Raw genomic sequence first — 24,487 nt, forward strand, 5'->3', positions numbered from 1 at the left:
CACCCTTAATATCTCTACATTTATGCCATTTTAAAAAATGAAGTCATTTTTTGATACTGCAACATGATGATTTATTAGAAATATATATTTGGTCTTTCAGATTACCAAAATAAAAATGATATATATATTTGGTCTTTGTTCAGGGTTCCAGGCTCACAGCTCCCCAAAACCTCAGAATTTCATAAGTGAGGAGAGCCATAAGGATGTCTTTTGTTATGTTGATGTGGCTACTGTTGGACCACACCTGAGGATGGGGGCTGGTTGCCAGGACAACCAACCTTATGATTAGACTTTTAGAACTTTAAGTCCCACCTCCCCGACCTCCATGGAGTGGCGATGAGTTGGAGGCTGAATCAGTAGCCAATAAGGAATGATTAAATAAACCATGCCCATGTAATGAAGCCTCTATAAACACCCAAAAGGACAAAGTTCAGAGAGCTTCCAGGTTGATGAACATGTGATTAGAGGAGATTGTCACACAGATTGGGTATGGGAAGTTCCCATACCTTGCTCTATGCATGCTCTCTGCTGTTCCTGAATTATATTCTTTTATAATAAACTGCAATCTATTAAGTAAAATATTTGTCTGAATAGCTGCTCTAGCAAATTAATTGAACCAAAGGAATATGTGGTTGGTCAGAAGCATAGTCTTGTAGAATTGATCCTATAACCTGTGAAATCTGTTGCTATCTCCAGGTAGTGTCAGAATTGAGTTGAATTGTGACACCCAGCCAGTATCTGAGAATTGCTTGGTGGTGTGGATAAACTTCCCCACCACACATAGGAATTGGTGATTAGATAGGCCAACATTTAAATTCTTTAAACACTGACTCTATGTGTCTAACCTCACACCTTTGAAGTTACAGCAATTATTTTTTCCTATCATGTAATTCACTTTATATGTACAACCTGGGTGGGCATCTTGGACTTTATTATCATTTTTAGATCTGTTGTTCCACCATACTTATAAAATAGCTTATGGCCTAACTTGAGTCAAGGCTTTTTGAGGCATGGACTCTCATCTTACATGACTATGCCTATTTTGTATTTGAGTGTTCCAAAAAATTGCTTTCTTAAGCATTGTGTTCCCTGGTTTTAAGTTGAAAGCTCAGAGTCAGCCATCATCTCGGCACTAGGTGGCACTTGTGCATCACAGTTAGTCATACATTCCTAACACAGTTTTTGCAACAAGTGCATACTCCTCAAAATGTTTGGAGTCCCTATGTGGACATTCCTGAGAATAGGAAAATGAAACAAGAGGAGGCCTAATAAATACTAGTTGCTTGATGTATTTGTAAGTAAATGGTTGAAGAATATAGTAAATTACTGCATAATCATTATTTCATAGTAATATCAAATAGGTAGGAGGGTCTACATCCATACCTTCTTAGCCTATGTTGCCATAAAGTTTAAATTTCATTTAGGATCTGTTTGCTATTTATCAAGATCAATTGTAGAGAAATGAGTAGTGCAGCACTGGTTCATACCCAACTCCAAGTACTTATTGTTCTTTTGTAGTATTTAAGAAATGCCTGGTTTTGATTTATGAACCCTATAGATATTCACTGAGTAAAATGTCAGCATCTCTCTTCTACTGTTAAGAAAACAGGAGCTCAAAAACATTAACTTGCCCAGCATCATAACTAATAGGTAAATAGAACCAATATTCAAACTTAAGTCTGTTGGGTTCTAGAGCCCAGACATGCTCTTTCTATTATTTTGATGGTGCCAGGTTTAGCCAATACCCATTTATGTTAAAGCAACTGAATGACAAGTGCAAATTACTGATGTTGGTTCCTTTCTCTTATGAGAGGTGTGGAGTAGAGCAAGAATCTTAAAGAGCAGCAAGAACCTAAGCACCCTGGGCTAGAAAGGGAAAAAGGGAAAGTCACCAAAGGAAATACTGGCTACCAAATGTGTTGGCTTACTTTTGCCTAGCGTCAGTCCAGTTTCCTTTAAATAAACCGATGACACACAGGAGCTGAATAGTGAATTGGTATTGTAGGCTTTAAATCCTGGTTTCTCTGAATACTTACTGACCATGTGATCTTGGGCAGCTTGCAAACTTGTGACTTGGTTTACTTACCTTTAAAATGGAGGAGGGTTAAATGTGTCATTTTATGAAGCACATAGACTGGTACCTGGCATATGGTAAACAATAAATGTTAACCATTTGAGTGGTGTCATATATTAAGCAACATGAGAAATGTCTATAATTACCCTAGCAACAGCCAACTTTGTTATAGAAGAGTTTTGTGTCCAGGAATTTGTTCATGTAATTTTGGCTCAAGTGAAGACTCCTCCTTCAAGGGAAGATATAGCTGCTACTTTCTGAGATATAATACAGATATATATGTACAAATTAGCATTCTTAACACTCTGGTGTTAGATTGCCTGGTATCAACTAGATTGCTATTTACTAACCATATAGCTTTGGGCAAGTTAGTAGGCACTTAGTTGCCTACTACATAGAAAGTACATCAGAAATGAGAACCATATAGGGAGGTAGATTTTTTAGTTAAGGAAAAATAAATAGATCCATTGGAAGTTGAAAGATTGCAGTAAATGGCACTTAAATAAAGTTCTTTACAATGATAGAATCCCATGATGATTCTATTTTGTTTAGTTGTTATTTTTATATTATGGCAAGTCTCAAACATTTATAAAAGTTCACTAGATTGAGAGAGCAAAGAACCCATGAGGGACCTATCAGTTAACTTCAATAATGATATAATACATGACCAATCTTTATTTTATAATTTAAAAAAAAATAACTTTAATGATGTATTTTACATGTCAAAATACTTGCATTTAAAGTGTTACAGTGATATGTACAAATTACTGTGTAGCCATTACTATAATTCAGTTTTCAAACTTTTTTTTTGCCTTGGTAGTATTCCTCCTCCTCATTTACAGTTAATCCCTATTCCCATGCTCAGCCCCAGGCAAACTACTAATTTACTTTGTATCTCTATGGATTTGCCTTTGTTGGACATCTACACTAATAAAAGACAAAGATGCTAATTGACCATACCTTCGCTGCGCCCATCAGCCAATCAGAAGAGTATGCAAATTAACCCAACAAAGATGGCCGTTAAATTTGCATACTGCAGGTGGGGTGGACAGCGCCCGATGCTGCCTGCGGGATCGGGCCTGCTGTGGGCGACCCGGGGCGCCCGGCATGGCAGGGCGGGACAGCAACATCCGCCACCCGCCCCACTGCGGGATCAGGCCTGCCATGAGCAACCTGGGGAGGCGGGGCAGGCACCGTGGGATAGGGCCTGCCATCTGCCACCCGGGGAGCGGGCCTAAGCCAGCAGGTGGTTATCTCCCGAGGGGTCCCAGACTGTGAGAGGGCACAGGTCGGGCTGAGGGACATGCCTTCCCCCCCCACCCCCCCCCGCCAGTGCACAAATTTATGTGCACTGGGCCTCTAGTCCTATATAATAAAAGGCTAATATGCAAATCGATTATGCTATGATGCACACTGACCACCAGGGGGCAAACGCTTAACGCAGGAGCTGCCCCCTGGTGGTCAGTGTGCTCCCACAGGGGAAGTGATGCTCAGCCGGGCTCACGGCTGGCAAGGGCAGCGGCAGTGGTGGGAGCCTCTCCTGTCTCTGCGGGAGCTTGAAGGATGTCCGACTGATGGCTTCGGCCCGCTCTCCGTGGGGAGCGGGCTGAAGCCATCAGTTGGACATCCCCCAAGGGCTCCTGAACTGCGAGAGGGTGCAGGCCGGACTGAGGGACTCCTCCCCCCCACCTCCCCTGCCAAGTACACGAATTTCGTGCACCGGGCCTCTAGTTTCATATAAATGGAATCATATAATATGTGGTCTCTCATATTGCCTTCTTTCACTTAGTGTAATATTTTTTAAGTTCATTGATGTGTTAGCATGTATCAGCAGTGTTTCTTTTTCTTGACAAAACATTTTATTTTATACAGAATGTCACATTTTGTCTGTCCTTCACAATGGCCAATCTTTTATCTACATTTTTATCCTTTTCCCCTCCCTGTCTAATCCTACTGAATTATTCAAAGCTATTTTTAATTTCATAAATATGATAGCTTAAACATTGATTATGTTTCTTTTTATTTTTTCAGACCATTTTCTCTCTCCTCATCTTGTCTCTTTTATTTCCTGTCTTCACGAATCTTTTTTGTTTGCTGTTTTGGTTTTACTTAAGAATGAAGAGATGTGTAGATCATAAACTTTCAAATATAGAGACAAATGTATTTCATTTATCCTCACTTTAATAAGTCTTTCAGATTGGCTTTAGTGTTATATGTTGGACTGGATTTGCTTGTTTCTAATTCTCATGGTGTGTGTTTTTTCTTTTTTAACTTAGGTTGTTGGAAGAGGAGCCTTTGGGGTAGTTTGCAAAGCTAAGTGGAGAGCAAAAGATGTTGCTATTAAACAAATAGAAAGTGAATCTGAGAGGAAAGCTTTTATTGTAGAGGTAAGATGAGATGTTATTTCTATTGTATAGTTTTTTTCACCTAAGATATTGTGAATTTAATTATGAAAAAATGTTTCTCAATTGTCACTTCTCCATATACTTGAATATCAGCTATTTGGATGACTAAAGGTAATGCCATAGGAACATTTTTTCATTCACAGTCTTCATTCCGATTAAAAATAAGGGGGAAAGGAGACTTAACTAAATGAATTCATCCCTGAATTAAAATATAATTCAGATCTATTTCAAGGCATCAAGTTTAAATTTTAAAATAGAAAAGAAATACTATTCTCTCCCATTATCTAAAATTAAGATAGGAAATGCATTCATTTTGACTGGATATTTTTAGAAATTTGAATGAGATTATTTTAAGGAAAAATAATTTCAAATTTGGTTTTTCTCATGTAGCGTGAACATTTACAACTCTGTTCTTTTATAGATATACTAGAGGCACAGTGCACAAAAATTCATGCACTCAGGGGTGTCCCTCAGCCCAGCCTGTGCCCTCTTGCAGTCCGGGGGATGTCCACCTGTCGGCTTAGGCCCAATTTCCCGCAGTTGGACATCCCTCTGGCAGCCCGGGAACCCTCGGGGAATGTCCACCTGCCAGCTTAGGCCCAATCCCCTGGGGAACAGGCCCAAGCCTCAGCCAGACATCCTTAGCACTTCAGAGGAGGCGCGAGAGGCTCGCAGCCTTTAGCCCAGCTTGTGGTTGAGCGGAGCGCCCCCTGTGGGAATGTATTAACCACCAAGGGTCAGCTCCTGTGTTGGGCATCTGCCCCCTGGTGGTCAGTGCGCATCATAGCAACCAGTCATTCCCAGTTGTTCCACCGTTAGGATCAATTATATAGGATTGATAGAGAATTTAATAATCATGAGATTGTTAAATTATCAGACTTATTCTCTATTAATTTTGTACATTAAATCACAGTGTTTCACTAAATCAGTGGTTCTATTGCTTTTTAACCTTATCAGCCAGTGGATAAGTAGTCTTTATAAACCTTCTGAATTCATATCAGTGACTTTATTTAATGATAATTTTTAAATATACTGCATGATATTTTTAAATGTGTGTAACATTAAGAAATGAGAACTTGGTTGTGATATGATGAATTGGATTTTGTAATTAATTGAATGAGTTGAGAAATACTAATGAATGGTTTGATAGTATCATAAAGAAAGATAATCCCCAGTAGTATGCTCCAGGAGTCTGGCCTCAGCCTTGCTTACTCATAATTTTTGTTTATAGTTTAGATTAGGTCATTGATTATATACTCTTCTACTGACAATTTCACAAAACTAGGTAAAAGCATAGGTGTTAAATGCTAGGAAATGAGAGTCAAAAAGATTATAATAGCTTGGAGACAAAAATTTAATCAAGGTTATACATATGTGTAATTTAAATTGTCGGTTCTCCATATACTCTTACTAAAAAAGTTCAGTTCCTTATACCTTCTGTCAAGTTTTCTGCTTCTCAGAGGCAGCTACTTTGAGCTCATTTCTTAATTTTGTTTGGTGTCCCCAATCCAGAGACTCTTTATTATACCTTCTCTAAAGTATCCACACCTTTAATCTTTGGGATGATAAAGAGCCACTAAGCTGTTTGGAGTCAGGGAGGGAGTTTTTTTGGGTCTAACTTTCAACCCATCTCTCTGTTCTTTTATTTGCTTACTTGCTTACGTATCTCATGCTACCACCACTGCCCAAGCTTTAGGAGGTTTTATGAGCTAAATCTGCTTACTTCTCATTTTTTCTCATTTCTTTTTAAGTCTGCTTTGTCAGTTATTGCTAGTCATTTGCTTTCCAACTTCCAAAATGTTTACAGTCTGTTCATCCTTCTGAGTTTATGCCTTATAAAAAAAACAAACAAACCTTTACTGTCTTAGTGGGATTTTGAGAGAGAGCAGGAATAAATGCTTGAATAATCTGCCAACTAAACCTCAGTGCTAAATGTTAACAAGATGGTATATAATAAATATGTGTTTATATGTAATAAATGAATATGTATAACAAATAGTGTTATCAATACTATTAGGACCAAAGTCGTAAATATTGGCTGTAGAAAAGTACAGCTTTCTAGTTGCATATCATAAAAAGGTTTACCTTAATGAACTTCATATGAGCCAACAGTATATTGTAGGTAATAGAGAAGGGGCGGACGAAGAGAGGGGGAAAGACAGAAAAGAGAGAAGGTAGAGAAGAAAGGCAGCAAGGAGCAGTTTGAGGGGACATATTAATAGAAGTTTGAGATGTAAACAAGAGAAATGAATACAGCCAAACCCCTCACTGACCTCAGTATGATTCATTGGATCAGGGAGGATTAAAACTGGAAGTAGGGAGACCAGCTAGGACAAAGCTGTAGTTGTCCTGGTTGCAGGGTATTTAGCAGCTCACTTAACGCTCTCTGAGCCTTATCTTAAAGATCCCTCATCTTGCAGAGTTATGAGAATTATATAATATCTATAAAGTGTCCACCAGGGCCCAGCATAGAGTAGATAGATTATTCAACCATAGCTATGAAGATGTTGATGACAACCATAAGATGGCTTTTTCTGGCTTCAGTAACTCAGCCCAGTGCCATCTCTGGGATGCTGTCCTAACATTTCTGGGCAAGTTAATTTCTTCTTGTTTGTACTTGTTATGCCTGTCTATAACTCCTGTTATGACACTTTGCACCTTGCTTTAATTATGTATTTACATGTCTATTGCCCAACTAAACTGGGAGATCTTTAGGGCAGGGATTCTGTGCCATTCTGGGCAGGCACTTATGACCACAGTGCTGCTATGTAGTAAACAGTGATTGTTGAATGATTAATGTTTTGTACAACCTTAAGATTTTAATGATGCTGTGAAATCAGTTCCTCAAAAGTTAGCACTTTTTAAAAGAAAGCTTAATTTGTTACAGCTTCGGCAGTTATCCCGTGTGAACCATCCAAATATTGTAAAGCTATATGGAGCCTGTTTGAATCCAGTAAGTTTGTCACCTTTCATTGTCAACAGTATAAGAAATTACATGACAGATGTGTAGTTTGCTGTTATATTATTTGGGGGGAGGGGAGGATTGTACTTTATATATTTGTTTCTAGCCAGTATTATTGAAGGAGTTGTCTTAGGTGTTCTTATCCAGTAACCTCATCTTATGAGGCTTACGCTATTCTGTGATGGCACCTACTCATTAGCACTGGAGAAAGCCCCAAAGATCTTCTGATTATGTTTTTACATACTTCTCTACTCTTAGACAGTGGGTGCCTAGTCTGACAAGGTTTTAGATCATAGATACCTTTTTTTCCCCTGAGTACAGCCAACCCCCTCACTAGTGCCATTTACGTAGGTGCCAAGAGAATCTCTTTTAATGCATTTATAAAATCAAAGGTTGAACTAAGTTTTCTTTCAAGTCTTCTGAGATAGCTGTAGCTCTGTGGTTAAATTATTCTGGCATGTTTCCTTTAGGTGTGCCTTGTGATGGAATATGCTGAAGGGGGCTCTTTATATAATGGTGAGTATCATTAGACCTGTCTGTATCTAGTAGAATTGAAAAGCTTTTAACATAAACCGTAAGGTTAATATTTTTCTCATTTACCTTCAGAGTTCCCAAAGGAGATAATTTAAAAAAAGAAATCTGCTAAAGATTAAAAATAAAAAGATAAGACACTACAACATTAGTATGTAGAATTTAGAAATGGAAATATATGTACCTTTTAAATTGATGGTCCTTTTCATAATATTAGAAGCATTTAAGTAAAGTAAAATTTGCTTTTAAATAGATTTTAAAATATCTTCTCACTTTTCTTTTTGCCACTCTTAACTTTGAGCCTTCCTATTTTAGAACTCTTTAACCATACTTCCATTTCAGTCTGCTTTATTTTGCGTTCTTTACAAAAAATAAAACTGTGAAAACTCATTTTGCAAAACATTTTAATTATAACAATGAAAGAAAAATGTATTATTAACTAGTTACCTTTATAGAACAGAACTCTTTCACTCTAAGAAACACCAACCATATATGTAAATGTATCATCTCTTGTTGAACCATTTATATAAAGTAAATTGTTGCTTTTTATTTTTCAAATTAACATTATTTTATATAAATTTTTACTTATATTTACTGCCTATGTTTTCATCATTCTTAATGGGTATACTCCATTGTTTTATTTGGTTAAACTATTTGTAGTCATTAACTATTATAGAAAGCGTAATTGTAAACATTTTGATTCACATTTTGTCTCCTTCTGTACTACTAATCTATCTCTCATAATAGTGTGCATCACTTTGCTTGTAATTTATATAATTGTGTGAGATACTTTTATTAATATAAAAAAGTATGGTAATATATATTAATTTGACTTCAGTGTATGTATAATTTAATGGAAGTGCTATAAAATGTTAGATGCTTATGTGGTAGTTATCCATTTGAAATTATTAGATGTTTCTATCTTTTTATTTAGAAAATAATTAAAAATAGGATTGGTAGGAGCTTGTATGAAAAAGTACCCAGTCATGTGTTCTGATAGTGCTTGCATACATTTTGTATCTTTTGTTATATGCAATAAAGTTCTTTTTAGTTTGTGCTTTTCTTTTGCAGTGCTGCATGGTGCTGAACCATTGCCATATTACACTGCTGCCCATGCCATGAGTTGGTGTTTACAGTGTTCCCAAGGAGTGGCTTACCTTCACAGCATGCAGCCCAAAGCTCTAATTCACAGGGACCTGAAACCACCAAAGTAAGTGTCTCTCTCTTCCTCTCCCTCTCCCTCTCCTCACTCCCTATTTCAAGCTATAGGTCGCACATGAGCTTCTCTCCTTTTTTCCCTTTTGGCTGGCTTAAGAGTGTTTATTTTTACTCAGCATCAGTTAGTAATTTATCTAAGCTTGCATTTTAAAGTATATTTTTATTGATTTCAGAGAGGAATGGAGAGGGAGAGAGAGAGATAGAAACATCAGTGATGAGAGAGAATCATTGACTGGCTGCCTCCTGCACGTCCCCTACTGGGGATCGAGCCTGCAACTCTGGCATGTGCTCTGACCAGTAGTTAAACCATGACCCTCTGATTCATAGGTCGATACTTACCATTGAGCCACACTGGTCAGGCTAAGCTTGCATTTTAGAATGTTGTCTTTAGTGGCATTTTTATTTTAGTTGAATTTTATTTTTAATAACTTTTACCTTATATTAGCATACTTAGAATCTTTTAGCCTATCTTATTTGTGCCTGCAGTATATATTGTTGCCTCTAGACAGTTTCATGGGAGCAGAGACAAGTCTATCTTGGTCCCTTGTGTATCCCTAACAGCTAGCACAATGTCCACATATAGTAGGAAAATTTACAGAGTGGTTATCATTTACCCTTTCATAGGAAGGCAAAAGGGCAATTCTGGTATCTGGGTAGAATTTGAAAATATTCTGGATTTCTCCATTTTGAGGATTCTGGGACTTTGAAAGAACTTCAAAATTCCCTAAGTAGCCCTGACCAGTGGTGTTCAGTGGTTGGAGCGTCAGCTAAAACACGGAAGGGTTGTGGGTTTGATTTCCGGTCAAGAGCATGTACCTGGGTTGCAGGTTCCATCCCCAGCCCTTGTCAGGGAGTGTGTGGGTGGCAACCAATCGATGTCTCTCTCTCACATCAATGTGTTTCTGCCCCTCCCCCCCAAAAAAATCAATGGAAAAAATGCCTTTGGATGAGGATTAAAACAACAAAAAATCCTTAAATAAGTACTTTAAAAGGCTAAACTTTTTTGTGACGTGTCCTTCCCTCTCCCCCCCATCTCTGACCACCATAATAGGTTTTCCCTAGGAATTCAGTCTCAAATATTCCATTCTCTTAATACTGTTTCAAAGTAGTGAAGCGTCCCTTCTGAGTATAACATGTCACTGTCATGTCTAATCTGATATAGGTTCAGACTCTTGGAATCACTGTTCTCACTAGTGTACTGTATTTCTATGCAGGGGCTTAAAGTGATTTCTTTCTCCCCAGGTCCATGGTCAAATAATATTTAATCCCCAGATTCATGACACTTTTATTTTTTTTTAATTTGACTTCTGTGGCTGTTGGCTGTTGTCTCAGCTACCTATTTTGGCTAAGTGAAGAAGAAATCACTTAGCCACTTAGCTTTTTTCTTTTTTTGCTGGTTATGAAAATCGAGTCCTCCATCCCCTCTGTATTGAGTTGAATAGCAAAGCAAAATCAGGGAAATGATAGCTCTTTTCCAGCAACAAATTGATGATTCAAAGGATACAGACACAAAGCATCAGGCACAAAGTATCCTTTTCCTGGAAGAGCCAGAAACATCAGCTGCAAATCCCTAAAGTATTCCTTTCCTTCTGTATTAGAGCATGTTTTGGCTTTGTAATAACTGCGTTATTAAACAACATACATGAAAATATCTCACAAAAGGAAGGAAGTCGTTTCAGTTTTCTAACATTTTATATTTCATAATTACACAGCTTACATGACTACCTTCATTCTCTATCTACCCATATACCAAAAATCCATAAATTTTAGGATTTAAATTTTATTTTGACCCAGAGAAAACTATAGTCAGGAAAGATTATGGAGCTAGAGATGGAGACATCAAAATGTGGTTCTAGCAATTTTCCTAAGAGATCAATTAATTTTTACTGATATTCCTTTGAACTCTTAAGTTGTCATAGTGACCAGGTCACATTTCACAGAAGTTGAATGGTGACATTTTGCTTAACCCTTTCTATTTAATATACCACAGACGTCTCTTCTTGTAGAATCAAACATGAGTCTTGCAACCTATGATTTTATTATTTTTTTTAACAGTTTGCTGCTGGTCGCAGGGGGGACAGTTTTAAAAATCTGTGATTTTGGTACAGCCTGTGATATTCAGACACACATGACCAATAACAAGGGGAGTGCTGCCTGGATGGCACCTGAAGTCTTTGAAGGTAAAATGACAAGCATGATGTGATTAGTAATCTGTCTTATTACCAATATGTTCATGATCTTGCCCATTGTTTTATTTTGATATGGTAAGTAATTATAAAGTATATTCTCTAAAGTCTAAGGAGGTATTAAGTAAACATAGCCTTAGATCTTAAATCTCATAACAAGATTTAAGTTGTCTAGCACCTTCTATGCAAGTTCAAGCATATGTGCAGTTGATCTTCATTCTCAGATTCAATACTTGTAAAATTACCTGTGTGTAACCTTCAAATCAGTACTCATGGTGCTTTCATGGTTATTCACTGGCATGCATAGAGCAGGGAAAATTTTTGAGTTCCTCAAAACACATGATTCCTGCTAAGGTCAAACAAAGCAGCACTTGCCTTTAGCTCTCATACTGTGACATTTTTTCATCTCTCTAGTGCCATGTTTTTGTTCCGGGGTGTGTGTGTGTGTACGTGTGCTTTTTGTTAGTGATTTCACTATTTTAAATGGCCTCCAAGAATAGTATTGAACCGCTTTCTAGTGTTCTTAAGTATAAGAAGGTTATCATGTGTCTGGCAGAGATGTACTAGCTAATCTTCATTCAGGTATGAGTTATAGTGCTGTTGGTGATGAGTTCAATATTAATGGATCAACAAACATATTCAATAAAGTGTCTTAAACAGAAACATACATGTTATGTGTTGGTCAGTTGACAAATCTGTTATGAAGAGGCTCACAGGAAACTACCCCTGTATTTCCACTAGGAGAAAGTGATTCAGTGTTCACTAATTCAGTGTTCATAGCAACTTTATTGAACATAAATACCAGGAATAATGGGAATTAACTGCTTTTGTATTGGTTTCCTAGGAATTAAAAATTGATCATCTAAATGAGCATGCCTTAGGAAGAATACAAGTAATTGGGTGAAAATACAGTAGTAAGAGTAGCAAGTAAAGGATAAGCTTATGTTTACTTTCTTTTACATCTCTGTATTTTACTCAAGTTCTAAAAGAGTGATCCATAAATTTCATACTAGGTTTCTCTATAAAAACATCAAGTCGTTTAAATATGAAAAGTTTAACTGAAGATGTATGATTTGTATGTTAGGATGCAAGAATGCCCATAAAATTCAAATACGTTCAGTAATCAGATTCTGATTAAGGTTTATTCTTTTATTTTTTTATGAATTTGAAGGCGGTGTTTTTGTTTTTAGCCACCCACCTGAGAGAAAGAAATTTGCTATGCAAATGGTCATTTGAGTGGAACCATTTTGCCATAAAATTCAATTTAATAGTTAGTGGACAAGCGAGTATTAAATTATACAAAGTTAAATAATGCCTCATAATAATAATGTTTTCAAGTTCAAATACAGAGTGCATATAATTAGCATTGTTTAAAAATCATGTATTTAATATACCTTTCTGTGAGTTAAAATAACAGCATTCCTGTAGTATGGAGACCAAAAATATTTGTTTATACAAAAAAAAAAGAGAAATAAAAGTTATTGTTAATTGTTTAGAGCAACAAAGCTCAGACTATTAGGCCATGCAGATTTTTTTATTTCTGAAAGATGTCAACACAGTTAGCCCAAATTAGATTCTAACGTCATTGTAACAATGCACTGCTAAATGCATGTGTAGTACATATGGTACGCTAAGTACATGAAGAGCTGCTATGCTATTATAATAATTGTTCATTCTTATAGTGGGTTGTTTGAGGTTTGGGTTTTTTTTTGGGGGGGGGGGCGTGTTTATTGTAATGATTTATCCACCAACTTATAAATCCTTTAAATTTTGCTGCATAATCTGCCAACTGTAAATTTGTTATTCATAATACTCACTGTTTACAACTTATTTTTTAGTTTTCAAATTAAGAATTCTATCTTACCATATATTGAAAAGAAAATCTTAACACTAAATTAGATATTTGTTCTGCTTCAATAGTAACATAGTGCTTTTCATCAAGAGAATGGGAGAAGAAAATTTAAGATTAAAAAATTATAGAAAGGAATGTATAAGTGTTTCACTCTCTGCCCCGGATGAAAAGGTAGAGCATAACTAACTTTCTAAAGTAGATTTTCTAGTTTATTATTTACACTTAATTCATTAAAAAGTGTATTTTTTACAAAGATTTAAGGAACTTCAGAAAGAGTTATTTCTCAGCTCTGCATGTGGGCTCCTCTTGTTTGTACACGATGTTCATTCTTAAAATTTATGAAAACAATTGTTTCTTTAAGTCATGAGGAAAAAAGTCTTGAACTTGTACTACATTTTTTTGTAGGTAGCAATTACAGTGAAAAATGTGACGTCTTCAGCTGGGGTATTATCCTTTGGGAAGTGATAACGCGTCGGAAACCCTTTGATGAGATTGGTGGCCCAGCTTTCCGTATTATGTGGGCTGTTCATAACGGTTTGTGAACCAACATTTTAAAAAATATATTTGTATATTCCCTGTATGGAAAATTGTTTCTCCTCCAAAGAAGACCATTTATCTTTAACATCTTTGGTACCAGAATACTTTTCTGCCATCAGTATCCCACCATCCCCACAACCCAAAATCAGGCAGGTCAGGGCTTAGAGTGGTCCTGGCCTTTGTACAAGGCTGAGGGGTTCTGCTGGCTGTGCTGATTTGAGCAAGGTTATCAGTAGTCAGCGGGAACCAACTAACTACTTAGGGCCATGGTCGGCAAACCGCGGCTCGTGAGCCACATGCGGCTCTTTGGCCCCTTCAGTGTGGCTCTTCCACAAAATACCACGTGCAGGAGCGCACATACAGTGCGATTGAAACTCCATGGCCCATGCGCAAAAGTCGGTATTTTGTGGAAGAGCCACACTGAAGGGGCCAAAGAGCCGCGGTTTGCCCATCCGCGGTTTGCCGACCACTGATTAGGGGATAGAGAAGCATCGGCCTGGACTCTGTGGAGGAAATAAATTTAAAAATTAAATTAATAAGTATATAAAATCTTTCACATCATTAAGATCATTGGGGCGCTATAGCTTTTTCTCCTGAGGAAGCACAAGGATCTCACTGGAGAGATTAAAGCAAAGAATAATAATAAGAGTTGTTACTTAAGCTATGCAGAAAGGCAAAACACAAAGTGTTCTATGTATTTTTTCTTTATATCTTCTTCATCCTTATGAGGTGCATACTATGATTGCCTCATTTTACAGTTTTACAGATTAGGAAACTGAGACCTAGAGAGGTTCAGTACCTTGTCCAAGGTCACATACAAGATTAATTGCTGGTGCCCCAGCCGGGTGGCTCGGTTGGTTGGAGCGTCATCCCATACCCAAAAGGTTGTGGATTTGATTCCTAGTCAGAGCACATGCCTAGGTTTTGGGTTTGGTCCCTGGTAGGGGCAAATACAGGAGGAAACGGATTGATGTTTCTCTCTTTCTCCCTCTCTCTTTTCCCCTTCAAATCAATAAACATATCCTTGGGTGAGGATTTAAAGAAAGATTATAACTGGTATTTCTGGGATTCAGTCTCTAGTTTTCTGACTCCAATCCTCACATTTTGAAGTTATGTTGATTTATGGATTCAATGTCCTTACATCCCTTCTATTCATTTTATATTTCTAATTAGAATGTTTTTAACGACCCATGGTTTGAGAATTCATCTTCTTCATTAATCAAGTTACTTCACATTTGCTTTGGGAAAATAAACTCTTCATAAGGGAAATTGCTTAACCTTCCTAACTTTTAACATCACTGTCTGTTATTTAATTTCTGTCACTTGATTATAATCATTCTGATTACTGGCATTTTAATATACTATTTCACAAGTGATGCACAGATATCTGCCTATTTAAGTCATTTGTAGACCTGTCAAACAGTACTATCATCTGAGTAATCTTAACACTTTACCAGTTTCCTGTACCACCTATCATTTTACTTCCTTTAATGTCATTGTAGAGAATACCAGAGCATTGACCAAGACTTCCTCCCCCTCCCCCTCTGTCAGTTGTCAGTAAATAATTGAATGTCAAAGAAGTAAGGAATAAAAGAACTAATTTATTAATTGGTAAAATTATAAGGGTTTCATTGTATTTGAGGCCTTCTTTAAGTTGGAGACCTTACTTATAATATTAAAGTTTGGCAATTACAAGAAATTGTCCGTTTTCAGCTTATGAAATGATTGATTCACAGCAGCCAAAAGGACTCCTTCCCACAAAAGAGTCATTTGGAGATAAGTTTTTAGGAATGGAAGACGATTTTTCAAACACATTTGAAATTTTTGCAGTGAATCTGAAAATATAGTTCAAGTAAGATTACCCCAAGCTACCATTTTATTTTTCTTAAGACACAAATTAAGCCATTATTATTTGTTAAAAGAATATTTGTAACAGGTGAAATATTATTCTCAGGCTTACTATTACCATATTGAATGTAAACTTTTTCATTTAACTTTTTGAAAAGTGTAGCTTCTCCTCTTTATGAAAATACAGTGTTAACCTAAAAGACAAAAAAACAACAACCCTACTTTTATTACTCCAAAAAAAATCTTAAATTACAGGTCCATGAAATAAATATTGTTTTAGAAATACATATAAAAAGCTGACAACATTCTTTGGGTAAAGAATTCTTTCCCCCTCCTTTAATTTTTATTCATAGGTACTCGACCACCACTGATCAAAAATTTACCTAAGCCCATTGAGAGCCTGATGACTCGCTGTTGGTCTAAAGATCCTTCTCTACGCCCTTCAATGGAAGAGATTGTGAAAATAATGACTCACTTGATGCGGGTATAATCCTTCTTTTGAGGGGCTTTGTGTTTAGGGGCATGTGATGTGTACTGAGTTTTAATGGAGTTTTAAAGTAAAAAAACATTATTGCTAATTTCTGCTTTATATTTTTCTGTTTTTTCCAAGTTACAAAGGACATTTATTACTCAGTAATCAGAGGATGAAACACTATTATAGGGGGAAAAATTTAGTTATTTATAATGAAAAGGGGCTAGACCAGCCGTGGGCAAACTACGGCCCGCGGGCCAGATCCGGCCCGTTTGAAATGAATAAAACTAAAAAAAAAACAAAAAAAAAAACGACCGTACCCTTTTATGTAATGATGTTTACTTTGAATTTATATTAGTTCACACAAACACTCAATCCATGCTTTTGTTCCGGCCCTCCGGTCCAGTTTAAGAACCCATTGTGGCCCTCGAGTCAAAAAGTTTGCCCACCCCTGGGCTAGACTAAGTTTTGGGACTTGCTTTTTCCTCCTGCTTAACTTAGTGGGTAAATGTGTTTGTTTCTGGGCCTGTTGCCTCATTTGCAATTAGGTGGTCTCTAGGGCCCTTACAGGACCTAGGTATTTTATGACTTTTAACACTTGTATGTACAGTGCGATTGAACCCATGCGCAGAAGTCGGTATTTTGTGGAAGAGCCACACTCAAGGGGCCAAAGAGCCGCATGTGGCTCGCGAGCCGCAGTTTGCCAACCACTGCACTAGAGGCCCAGTGCAGGAATTCCTGCACCAGCAGGGTCCCTCAGCCTGGCCTGTGGGATCAGGCCAAAACTGGCTCTCTGACATCCCCTGAGGGGTCCTGGATTGTGAGAGGGCGCAGGCCAGGCCGAGGGACCCCATCAGGGCCGGGGAGGGACACGGGAGGGCTCCAGGGCATGTCTGGCCCATCTCACTCAGTCCCAATCGGCCAGACCCCAGCAGCAAGCTCACCTACCGGTCGGAGCATATTCCCCACCCTGGTGGTCAGTGCACGTCATAGCGAGCAGTTGAGCGGCCTTAGCATATCATTAGCACATTACGCTTTGATTGGTTGAACGGCCGACCGAACACTAAGTATATTAGGTTTGTATTATATGGGATGGCATTGATCACAATTAAAATTCAGAAAAGGAGCATGTTGTTGTCATCTTTATAAATATCAAAAACTTAGATATCTACAAATTCACTCTGTGCCTTAAGGAAAATAAAGCAGTATCTTTGCTGCATTCAAGTCCCATGATAGCAAAATAATTAGGATGTACTTTTCACGTTAACTGTATAGGATTTCGTTTGTATGAAAGGAATTTTAAGTTAGATTTGCTTTTTATCTGCAGTACTTTCCAGGAGCAGATGAGCCCCTGCAGTATCCCTGTCAGTACTCGGATGAGGGACAGAGCAACTCGGCCACCAGTACAGGTAAGCAGAGAGATCGGAAGAATAATCATCTAATTTTTTTTGTATCTTTCCCAAAAAATTATAGTCTTCATTTGCAGTTTAATTTCTTCATTTCGCAAGACTGACTACAGTTTGAGTTTCCAGGTGCACCATTCGTCATGAAGGTCCAAGATTAAAGAGTTATTAAAGTTGTGCTTCCAAATCTTGGGATTCTTGTATAGTTATATATAAAACGATTGCATATTATATTACTGTGAATGCTATTCTTTCTTTGAAAGATAGTTTATATATAGATACTGCTAGATCTAATACTATTAGAAATTATTGTAAATGTATGTAACAACATTGTTCTTCATTATGCTCACCTTATTTTTTTTGCTCTTTATAGAAGAGTTTACAGAGACTCTTCTACAATTTTAGTTCAGAGTTCCTCAGTTTTCTAAATATAATTCATAGATTATGGTCATCAAAAAAGATAGTAGAGCCCTGGCTGGTGTGACTCATTTGGTTGAGCATCGATCCATGTACCAGAGGTCACTGGTTCTATCCCAGGTTGCGGACTCAACCCCCAGAAGGTGGCATGCAGGAAGCAGCAGATTAATGTTTCTCTCTCATTGATGTTTCTATCTTTCTCTCTCAAATAAATAAGAACTTAAAAAAAATGATAGTAGAAATAATACTCGTAGAAAAATTGTTCTAAATATATATTTGGGAATACATTATGACATTTTATTATTAATTAAAATTAAAAGGTGTGTGTGTATATACTCAAAATTTTATTTTTATTGACAAATATTTTCACTGACCTATAGCTCCCACCTCAAAAATAATTATATTTATTTTAAGCTAGTTACTGTTTGGCTAGTTATTTCCAAATTCCAGTTTTACTGAAAATATTTTAGTTGTGCTAAATTTTAAAGTGAACACTAAAATTCTGTTTTGTTTTGTTTTTTGCTTCTGCTTTCAAACCCTCTCCCTGTTTTTATACTTGACCTTTAACCCTTTGATCTTTTCACTGACCCTCAGTCCTCCTAGGTTCTTCCTTTTTTCCTCCATTTAATTCCAAGCAGTTTTTATAATTCCATTGGGAATAATTCTCAGCCTTCTAGCCCTTTACTCAAGCTTCCTTGGCTAAACCACAGGCCTGGTTAAATCTGACTCTCAGCTTACTCCACATATCAGTGCAGCTGAACGTGGCTGGAGATGACACACATTTATTTACTATCCTCAAATCTCTATTTAATGCTGCTGGACAGTTGTACTTTATTTTAGTCCATCTCGCCTCTCCTAGATGATTTAATTTTATATTTTAGCCTCTCTCCTCAAACTTTAAACTCTCCTCACTCTCAGCTGACCTTGTTTACTATTTCTCTGAAAAAAAAAATGGAGTAATCAGTAGATGGTTTCCACAAGCTCCTTCACTATATCTGCCCATCTACTCTGCATTTTCTTCTATTACTATGGTTGAACTGCCCCTGCTTCTAGCCAAAGGCAAGCCTGTGAACTCGTGTATTAAATCCCATTCCAGCAATCCTTCCCCCTATCTCTGGCATCATCAGTTTTAGCCTTTTTACTGGTATCATTGCCAGAGCATATACAGTCTATATTTGATTTTCTAGTTTCTCTTCCCATTCTCTCTTGTGTCCTCTCCTCTTCAGGCTTTTATTATACCAATACATCAGAATTGCTCTTCTCACGTTGTCACCAGTTATCTCCAAATTATTATATCTAAATAATTTTCAGTTCTCATCTTTTTTGACTATCAGTATTGATACAGTTCATTATACTCCTTCTTACAGGACTTTCTTCAGTTGGTCTCCAGGATCCCATACTAGCCTAGATTGTCTTATATCTCTGGCCACTATTCTGATGGTTACCTATGCTGATTATTTCTTATCTTCCCAGGCTATATATGTTAGAGTGCCCAGGGCTCAGTAATTTGGACTCTTTGCTTATCTGTCTATACTTATTTCCTTGGTAATCTCATTTACTATCATAGCTTTATGTACCATCTATTTGCCGATGTTTTACTCCATCCCAGACCTGAACTCTACACTCATCCAACTACTTGCATGATATCTAATAGGAATTCAAACTTATCATTTTCCAAACTAAGCTCCTGGTACTCCTTTCAAACTCACTCCTACCTTGATCTTCCCCATCTTGATTAATAGGCACTTCATTCTACTAGTTCAGGCTAACAACTTTAAAGCATCTTTGACTATGAGAAGACTATTTAGGTATTTTGGTTCCCTTTTTGTGTTATTCTTAAATTTCACTTAAAAATTTGGGGGGAGGCTATCTCCATTAGCTTGGAACGTCTATTTATGTCTTGCTAGTTTAGAAAAGAATTTACATTACATATTGATGAAGCATTTGTATTTATTATTCATAAATGTTTCTGCTTTCCTAGGCTCATTCATGGACATTGCTTCTACAAATACCAGTAATAAAAGTGACACTAATATGGAGCAAGTTCCTTCCACAAATGATACTATTAAACGCTTAGAATCAAAATTATTGAAAAATCAGGCAAAGCAACAGGTTTGTTTTGTTATTAAAGTAAAATCATATGGTAACCTTAGTAGTCATAATGTTATACCAACTGAAATAATTTGCCATCTTCCATTATACAAATTCTGAATCTTGTTTCTGAAACAGATAAGCTTAAGAGTAGAGACATATGAGAATCTCCTATTACCAAATTGTTTTCCCTTCTGATGATTGCTGCCTTTGCCAACTGTGCAGCTCTCTCCCTATGGTGATTCCTAACTTTAATGGTTAATGTTTAAAAATGTCAAATGGCTATTTCTTGGCTGTACTATCCAGTTAAAGTTGTCCTAAATCTATCATTTCATGTTGTTCAGATATATTTTTGCTATTTAAGGTGTGATTTTATTCATCTTGCCTGAGGCAACTAATAATTGGGGCATTTAACTCCAGTGACCACCCTTCTCTGAAGGCCAGTATTACAGCTTGCTCTCCCTTAACTCTGTAGCTCCCTTTCCCTGAGAACTTCCCTTTTCTTTCAGAAACAGAACTCATAAGAATCCCAGTTGGTATTTTTCCTCCTTCTAGGCCAGGGGTGGTGGGCAAACTTTTTGACTCGAGGGCCACAATGGGTTCTTAAACTGGACCGGAGGGCCGAAACAAAAGCATGGATGCAGTGTTTGTGTAAACTAATATAAATTCAAAGTAAACAACATTACATAAAAGGGTACGGTCTTTTTTTTTTTAGTTTTATTCATTTCAAACAGCCAGATCCGGCCCTTGGGCCGTAGTTTGCCCACGGCTGTTCTAGGCTGTCTAGGATTTTAAATCCAGAGTTTCAGTAATTCACATTGACCTGTAATTTTAACAGAGTGAATCTGGCCGTTTAAGCTTGGGAGCTTCCCGTGGGAACAGCGTAGAAAGCTTGCCCCCAACCTCCGAGGGCAAGAGGATGAGTGCTGACATGTCTGAAATAGAAGCCAGGATTGCTGCGACTACAGGTAAAAAGGAAATAAAAGTGTGAAGAGGAGTGAAAATGATAGTTTCAGTTGTTTCAGTTATCAGGGATTTTTGTGTCTTAAAAATTTTTGAAGCAGGAAGTAGGCTTAAAAGTTACTTTCTAACTTTTAGCAATAATTTACACATTTCTCTCATTGCAATAAGGAAGATGATAGGACTTATGAAATTATTTGGACCATACACTATATGTTTCTATTTATAGATTTTATCAGATGTTATTCTTTCAGTGTAAACATGAGCAGAAAATAAATCTAAATGAGAAATTGAAATTTTACCAAAATCATGTTTTGCAAGTTTTTGAATTTTTTTAAGAGAGAGAGAGAGAGAGAAAGAGAGAGAGAGAGAGATTGATGTGAGAGAAATACATTGGTTGTCTCCCACACGCACCCGACAGGAGATTGAACCCGCAACCCAGGTAAGTTTCCTTACTGGGAATCTATCCAGCGACCTTCTGGTGCATGAGAGAATACTCCAACTGAGTCACAACGGCCAGGGCTGGAAGATTAAGAGTGATTCTACTAGAATGTTGTGCTAAACTCAAATAATAGCAAATATCTTGTTTTGAAATTAGCAAAAAAATGTATTCCAGATTCATATATGATTTGACCTTACTATCTGCTCCTCCAGCTCGTAGCAAAGGTAGTTAAGTTGGTTGTGGTTAATGTTTTTAAGTGTAAAATAAAAGATTATGTTAATTATATTTGATCTTGAAAACGCTAACATTTCCATTTTGTCAGTTCTTAAAATTATTAATTATGGAAGGACTGGTCACACACAAAAATTATATGTGTTGTTACCTGCGTAAACATCTAACCTTCTTTTCTAGCTAGGTTTCATTTTAGTAATGGTGGTTTAATTTGCCTTCTTTCTGATTCCCCCAGGAGTAGAGGGAAGTCATTATACACCTAAATACATTTCTTTTGTGAAAAATGTGGAAATGTAAACAAAAAATCAGTCTTTCATAGTGTCCCATAGTTATATATGTATGTACATGTATATTAGCATATATGTATTTTAAAAATTAACTAACCAGGTTTTTGTTTTGTTTGTTTTTTAGATCTTTTGTCATTCATTTGGTTTTTTTCTAAATTGAATATTCTCATTTTGTGTGGAGTTATTTTCAGATAGAAGTTGTCCAGAGGACAATCATACTATACTTGACTTCAACTAATCATGATCAATGATTTTATTAGTCAGCATTAGAATCAGGTCGATATAACAGAGTGTCCAAAATAACAGTGTCTAACACATAAACTTTTATTGTTCACACTTAAACAAATCTGGAGGTAGGCTTCATGATCATTAGGCAACTAGATTCCTTCTGTCCCTCTGTGCCACAGTCCCTATTATGTGGCTTCCATCCTCATAGATACTTGGGTGCTCCAGATTGTTGTTACAGCTCCAATCATCACATCCACACAATCCAGACATCAGGAAGGAAAAATTAGGAGAAGGCCAAAGGGCACATATCCAAGCTCTTCATGGAGCTTTTCCAGAGTAAAGTCAGGGCTCTGTTGCTAAGAAAAAGGGGAAAATAATGATTGGGAGGGCACCAGCAGTCTCTGCCATACAGATGGATCTTCAGAAACGATCAAGTTGATGGGAGATCACTAGCCACTGATAAGCTCATCTGCTCTATGAGTCACAAGTGTTTCTGTGGAGGGGGGGAGACTCACTGTAGTATCAGATAAGTAGGGATATGCCCTCACACTTGGGGGAATCTTTTCCGTTTCAGGGATATCATTCAAGATAGACCTGCCAAATAGTGATTTCCTCCTTAAAACAGGAAGTAGTGCTATAATAATTTTATATCTGCCGGTGTCAATATTCTAGTCAGGTACTGGTTTATAACTATTCTTTACAGAAATGACATTTCACTAAGTTAAAGATAACTATACGCATTTAAATTACCCTATCCTTTTTCTGCCTAAATGTAGAATAGGTGCTATTGAACAGTCATTGAATTCTACACAGTTCAGATGTTTTTAGTGAATTACCTTACTTTGAAAGGTTCATTTTCTCTAGCTTTTCAACACTATTCATGTTTAGCAGGAATATACCCTAAACTTTGAAACTACAATAAATACTCAGTCTACTAGAAGTATATGTAAATATTTATAATTATAAAAGCATATACATTTTATACTTTGATGCAATAATTGTAATTTAACCAATGAATTCTACTTTATAGCACACTTCAAAAAACACCTAACTTGAACATATATTCCTATATTTTTATAATAAAACAAATATGGTAGCTTATTTCTTTTAACTCCTCTCTTCCTCCCCACTTTCATCCTAGCCCCTCCATTGTATATCAGTGGTTTCACTTAGGTAGATTGTCTCTATGAACATATTTGTATTTAGCTTCCTCATTACCCTGCAGCTTTGTTTGTCTCTGTCCCTTTTCTTTTCTTTTCTTTTTTTTTCTTCTGCTAATTAAAGCCAGTGTGTGAAACATCTTGTATTGGTAGTTGTTTGCTCCTTAATCACGCCTTTTCTGAGCATGGATGAAAAGTCAGATAGTTCTGCATGCCTTTCTGCACGGAGTGTTATTAACATAACTATTTGAAAACTATTTCGTTTTTGTAATTTATTGTTTTCTGTGTTACTTTTGTGGTTGTTTGCATGTATACTGTGTATATGTGTTTTTGCAGCCTGTTCCAAGCCTAAACGGGGCCATCGTAAAACTGCTTCATTTGGCAACATTCTGGATGTCCCTGAGATCGTCATATCAGGTATCATAGGCCACCTGAGTTGGTCTAATAACTGTGGAACCGGAATAATGATCCCTGGTACTTACAAAATGCTTCTTGCTCCAATTTTTGTAGGACATGAAAATAGGTACCTTGCATGCAGTAATTAGGGAGACAGATTGAAAATGTATACATTTATCTACACTGAAGTGGGCTTGACAGGATACCTCAGATATCCAAAAATGAGGATAAAATAGAAGGCAAAGTAAACCTTTTCACAGAAGGGAGAATGCCTGCCCAGACTTTAACAACTTCCTCTCAGCTTTTAGGTGAGTAGATAAACTGAACCCAGACCTTTTTTGCACCCAGCAGAAAGAGGAAACAACTATTTAAAAAATATTTGTTGTCCTTGGCTCCTTTTCTTTCTTAGTTACTATTTTAGGGGTGTCCGCTAGGCTTTCTATCCCAGCCTCTTTCTGTTGGTAGCAAGTGAAATATGAAGTTGAGAAAAGAGGATTGCTAAATACCATTTTGCCTTAACTTAGAAAACAGAAAGTAAAATTAAATGAGATTTGCTGTTTTGCATGGTATCTTGCCAAAGAATCATGTTCAGTTCTGATTCTTGTGCATTATCAGGACAGTCTTCCCACAAATTACTTTTTATACCTAACTCACACATGGTACTTAAAGTTCTAAATCACCATTTTTGATAGAAGCTTTAATGGCATCTGTGACCTTCAATATTGGTTAATATGTGTTATCCAAATTATCATTTCTTTATCCCTCTGCTTCAGGTTTTCCTCTACCT

The 24,487-nt window shown here is 36.9% G+C and overlaps 1 protein-coding gene across 4 annotated transcripts in view; it reads left to right on the forward strand.

Moving 5' to 3' along the window:
* The window catches only part of MAP3K7 (mitogen-activated protein kinase kinase kinase 7), a 68,262-nt gene that overhangs the window by 17,180 nt on the left and 26,595 nt on the right, over window positions 1–24,487 (forward strand). Inside the window, exons 2-12 of one of the 4 annotated variants that reach the window (XM_070418067.1) lie at window positions 4,351–4,461; window positions 7,367–7,432; window positions 7,912–7,957; window positions 9,044–9,182; window positions 11,246–11,370; window positions 13,634–13,762; window positions 15,967–16,097; window positions 17,413–17,494; window positions 19,887–20,017; window positions 20,835–20,964; window positions 23,641–23,721. In XM_070418067.1, coding sequence (XP_070274168.1) covers window positions 4,351–4,461; window positions 7,367–7,432; window positions 7,912–7,957; window positions 9,044–9,182; window positions 11,246–11,370; window positions 13,634–13,762; window positions 15,967–16,097; window positions 17,413–17,494; window positions 19,887–20,017; window positions 20,835–20,964; window positions 23,641–23,721 — 1,171 coding nt within the window. The remainder of the gene's footprint in view (window positions 1–4,350; window positions 4,462–7,366; window positions 7,433–7,911; window positions 7,958–9,043; window positions 9,183–11,245; window positions 11,371–13,633; window positions 13,763–15,966; window positions 16,098–17,412; window positions 17,495–19,886; window positions 20,018–20,834; window positions 20,965–23,640; window positions 23,722–24,487) is intronic. The other 3 variants (XM_070418068.1, XM_070418069.1, XM_070418070.1) reach the window with 3 other exon arrangements.

Source organism: Myotis yumanensis, unplaced genomic scaffold (genome assembly GCF_028538775.1).
Source record: "Myotis yumanensis isolate MYYU_CA2020_CCGP unplaced genomic scaffold, mMyoYum1.0.hap1 SCAF_6, whole genome shotgun sequence".
Taxonomy (NCBI): Eukaryota; Metazoa; Chordata; class Mammalia; order Chiroptera; family Vespertilionidae; genus Myotis; species Myotis yumanensis.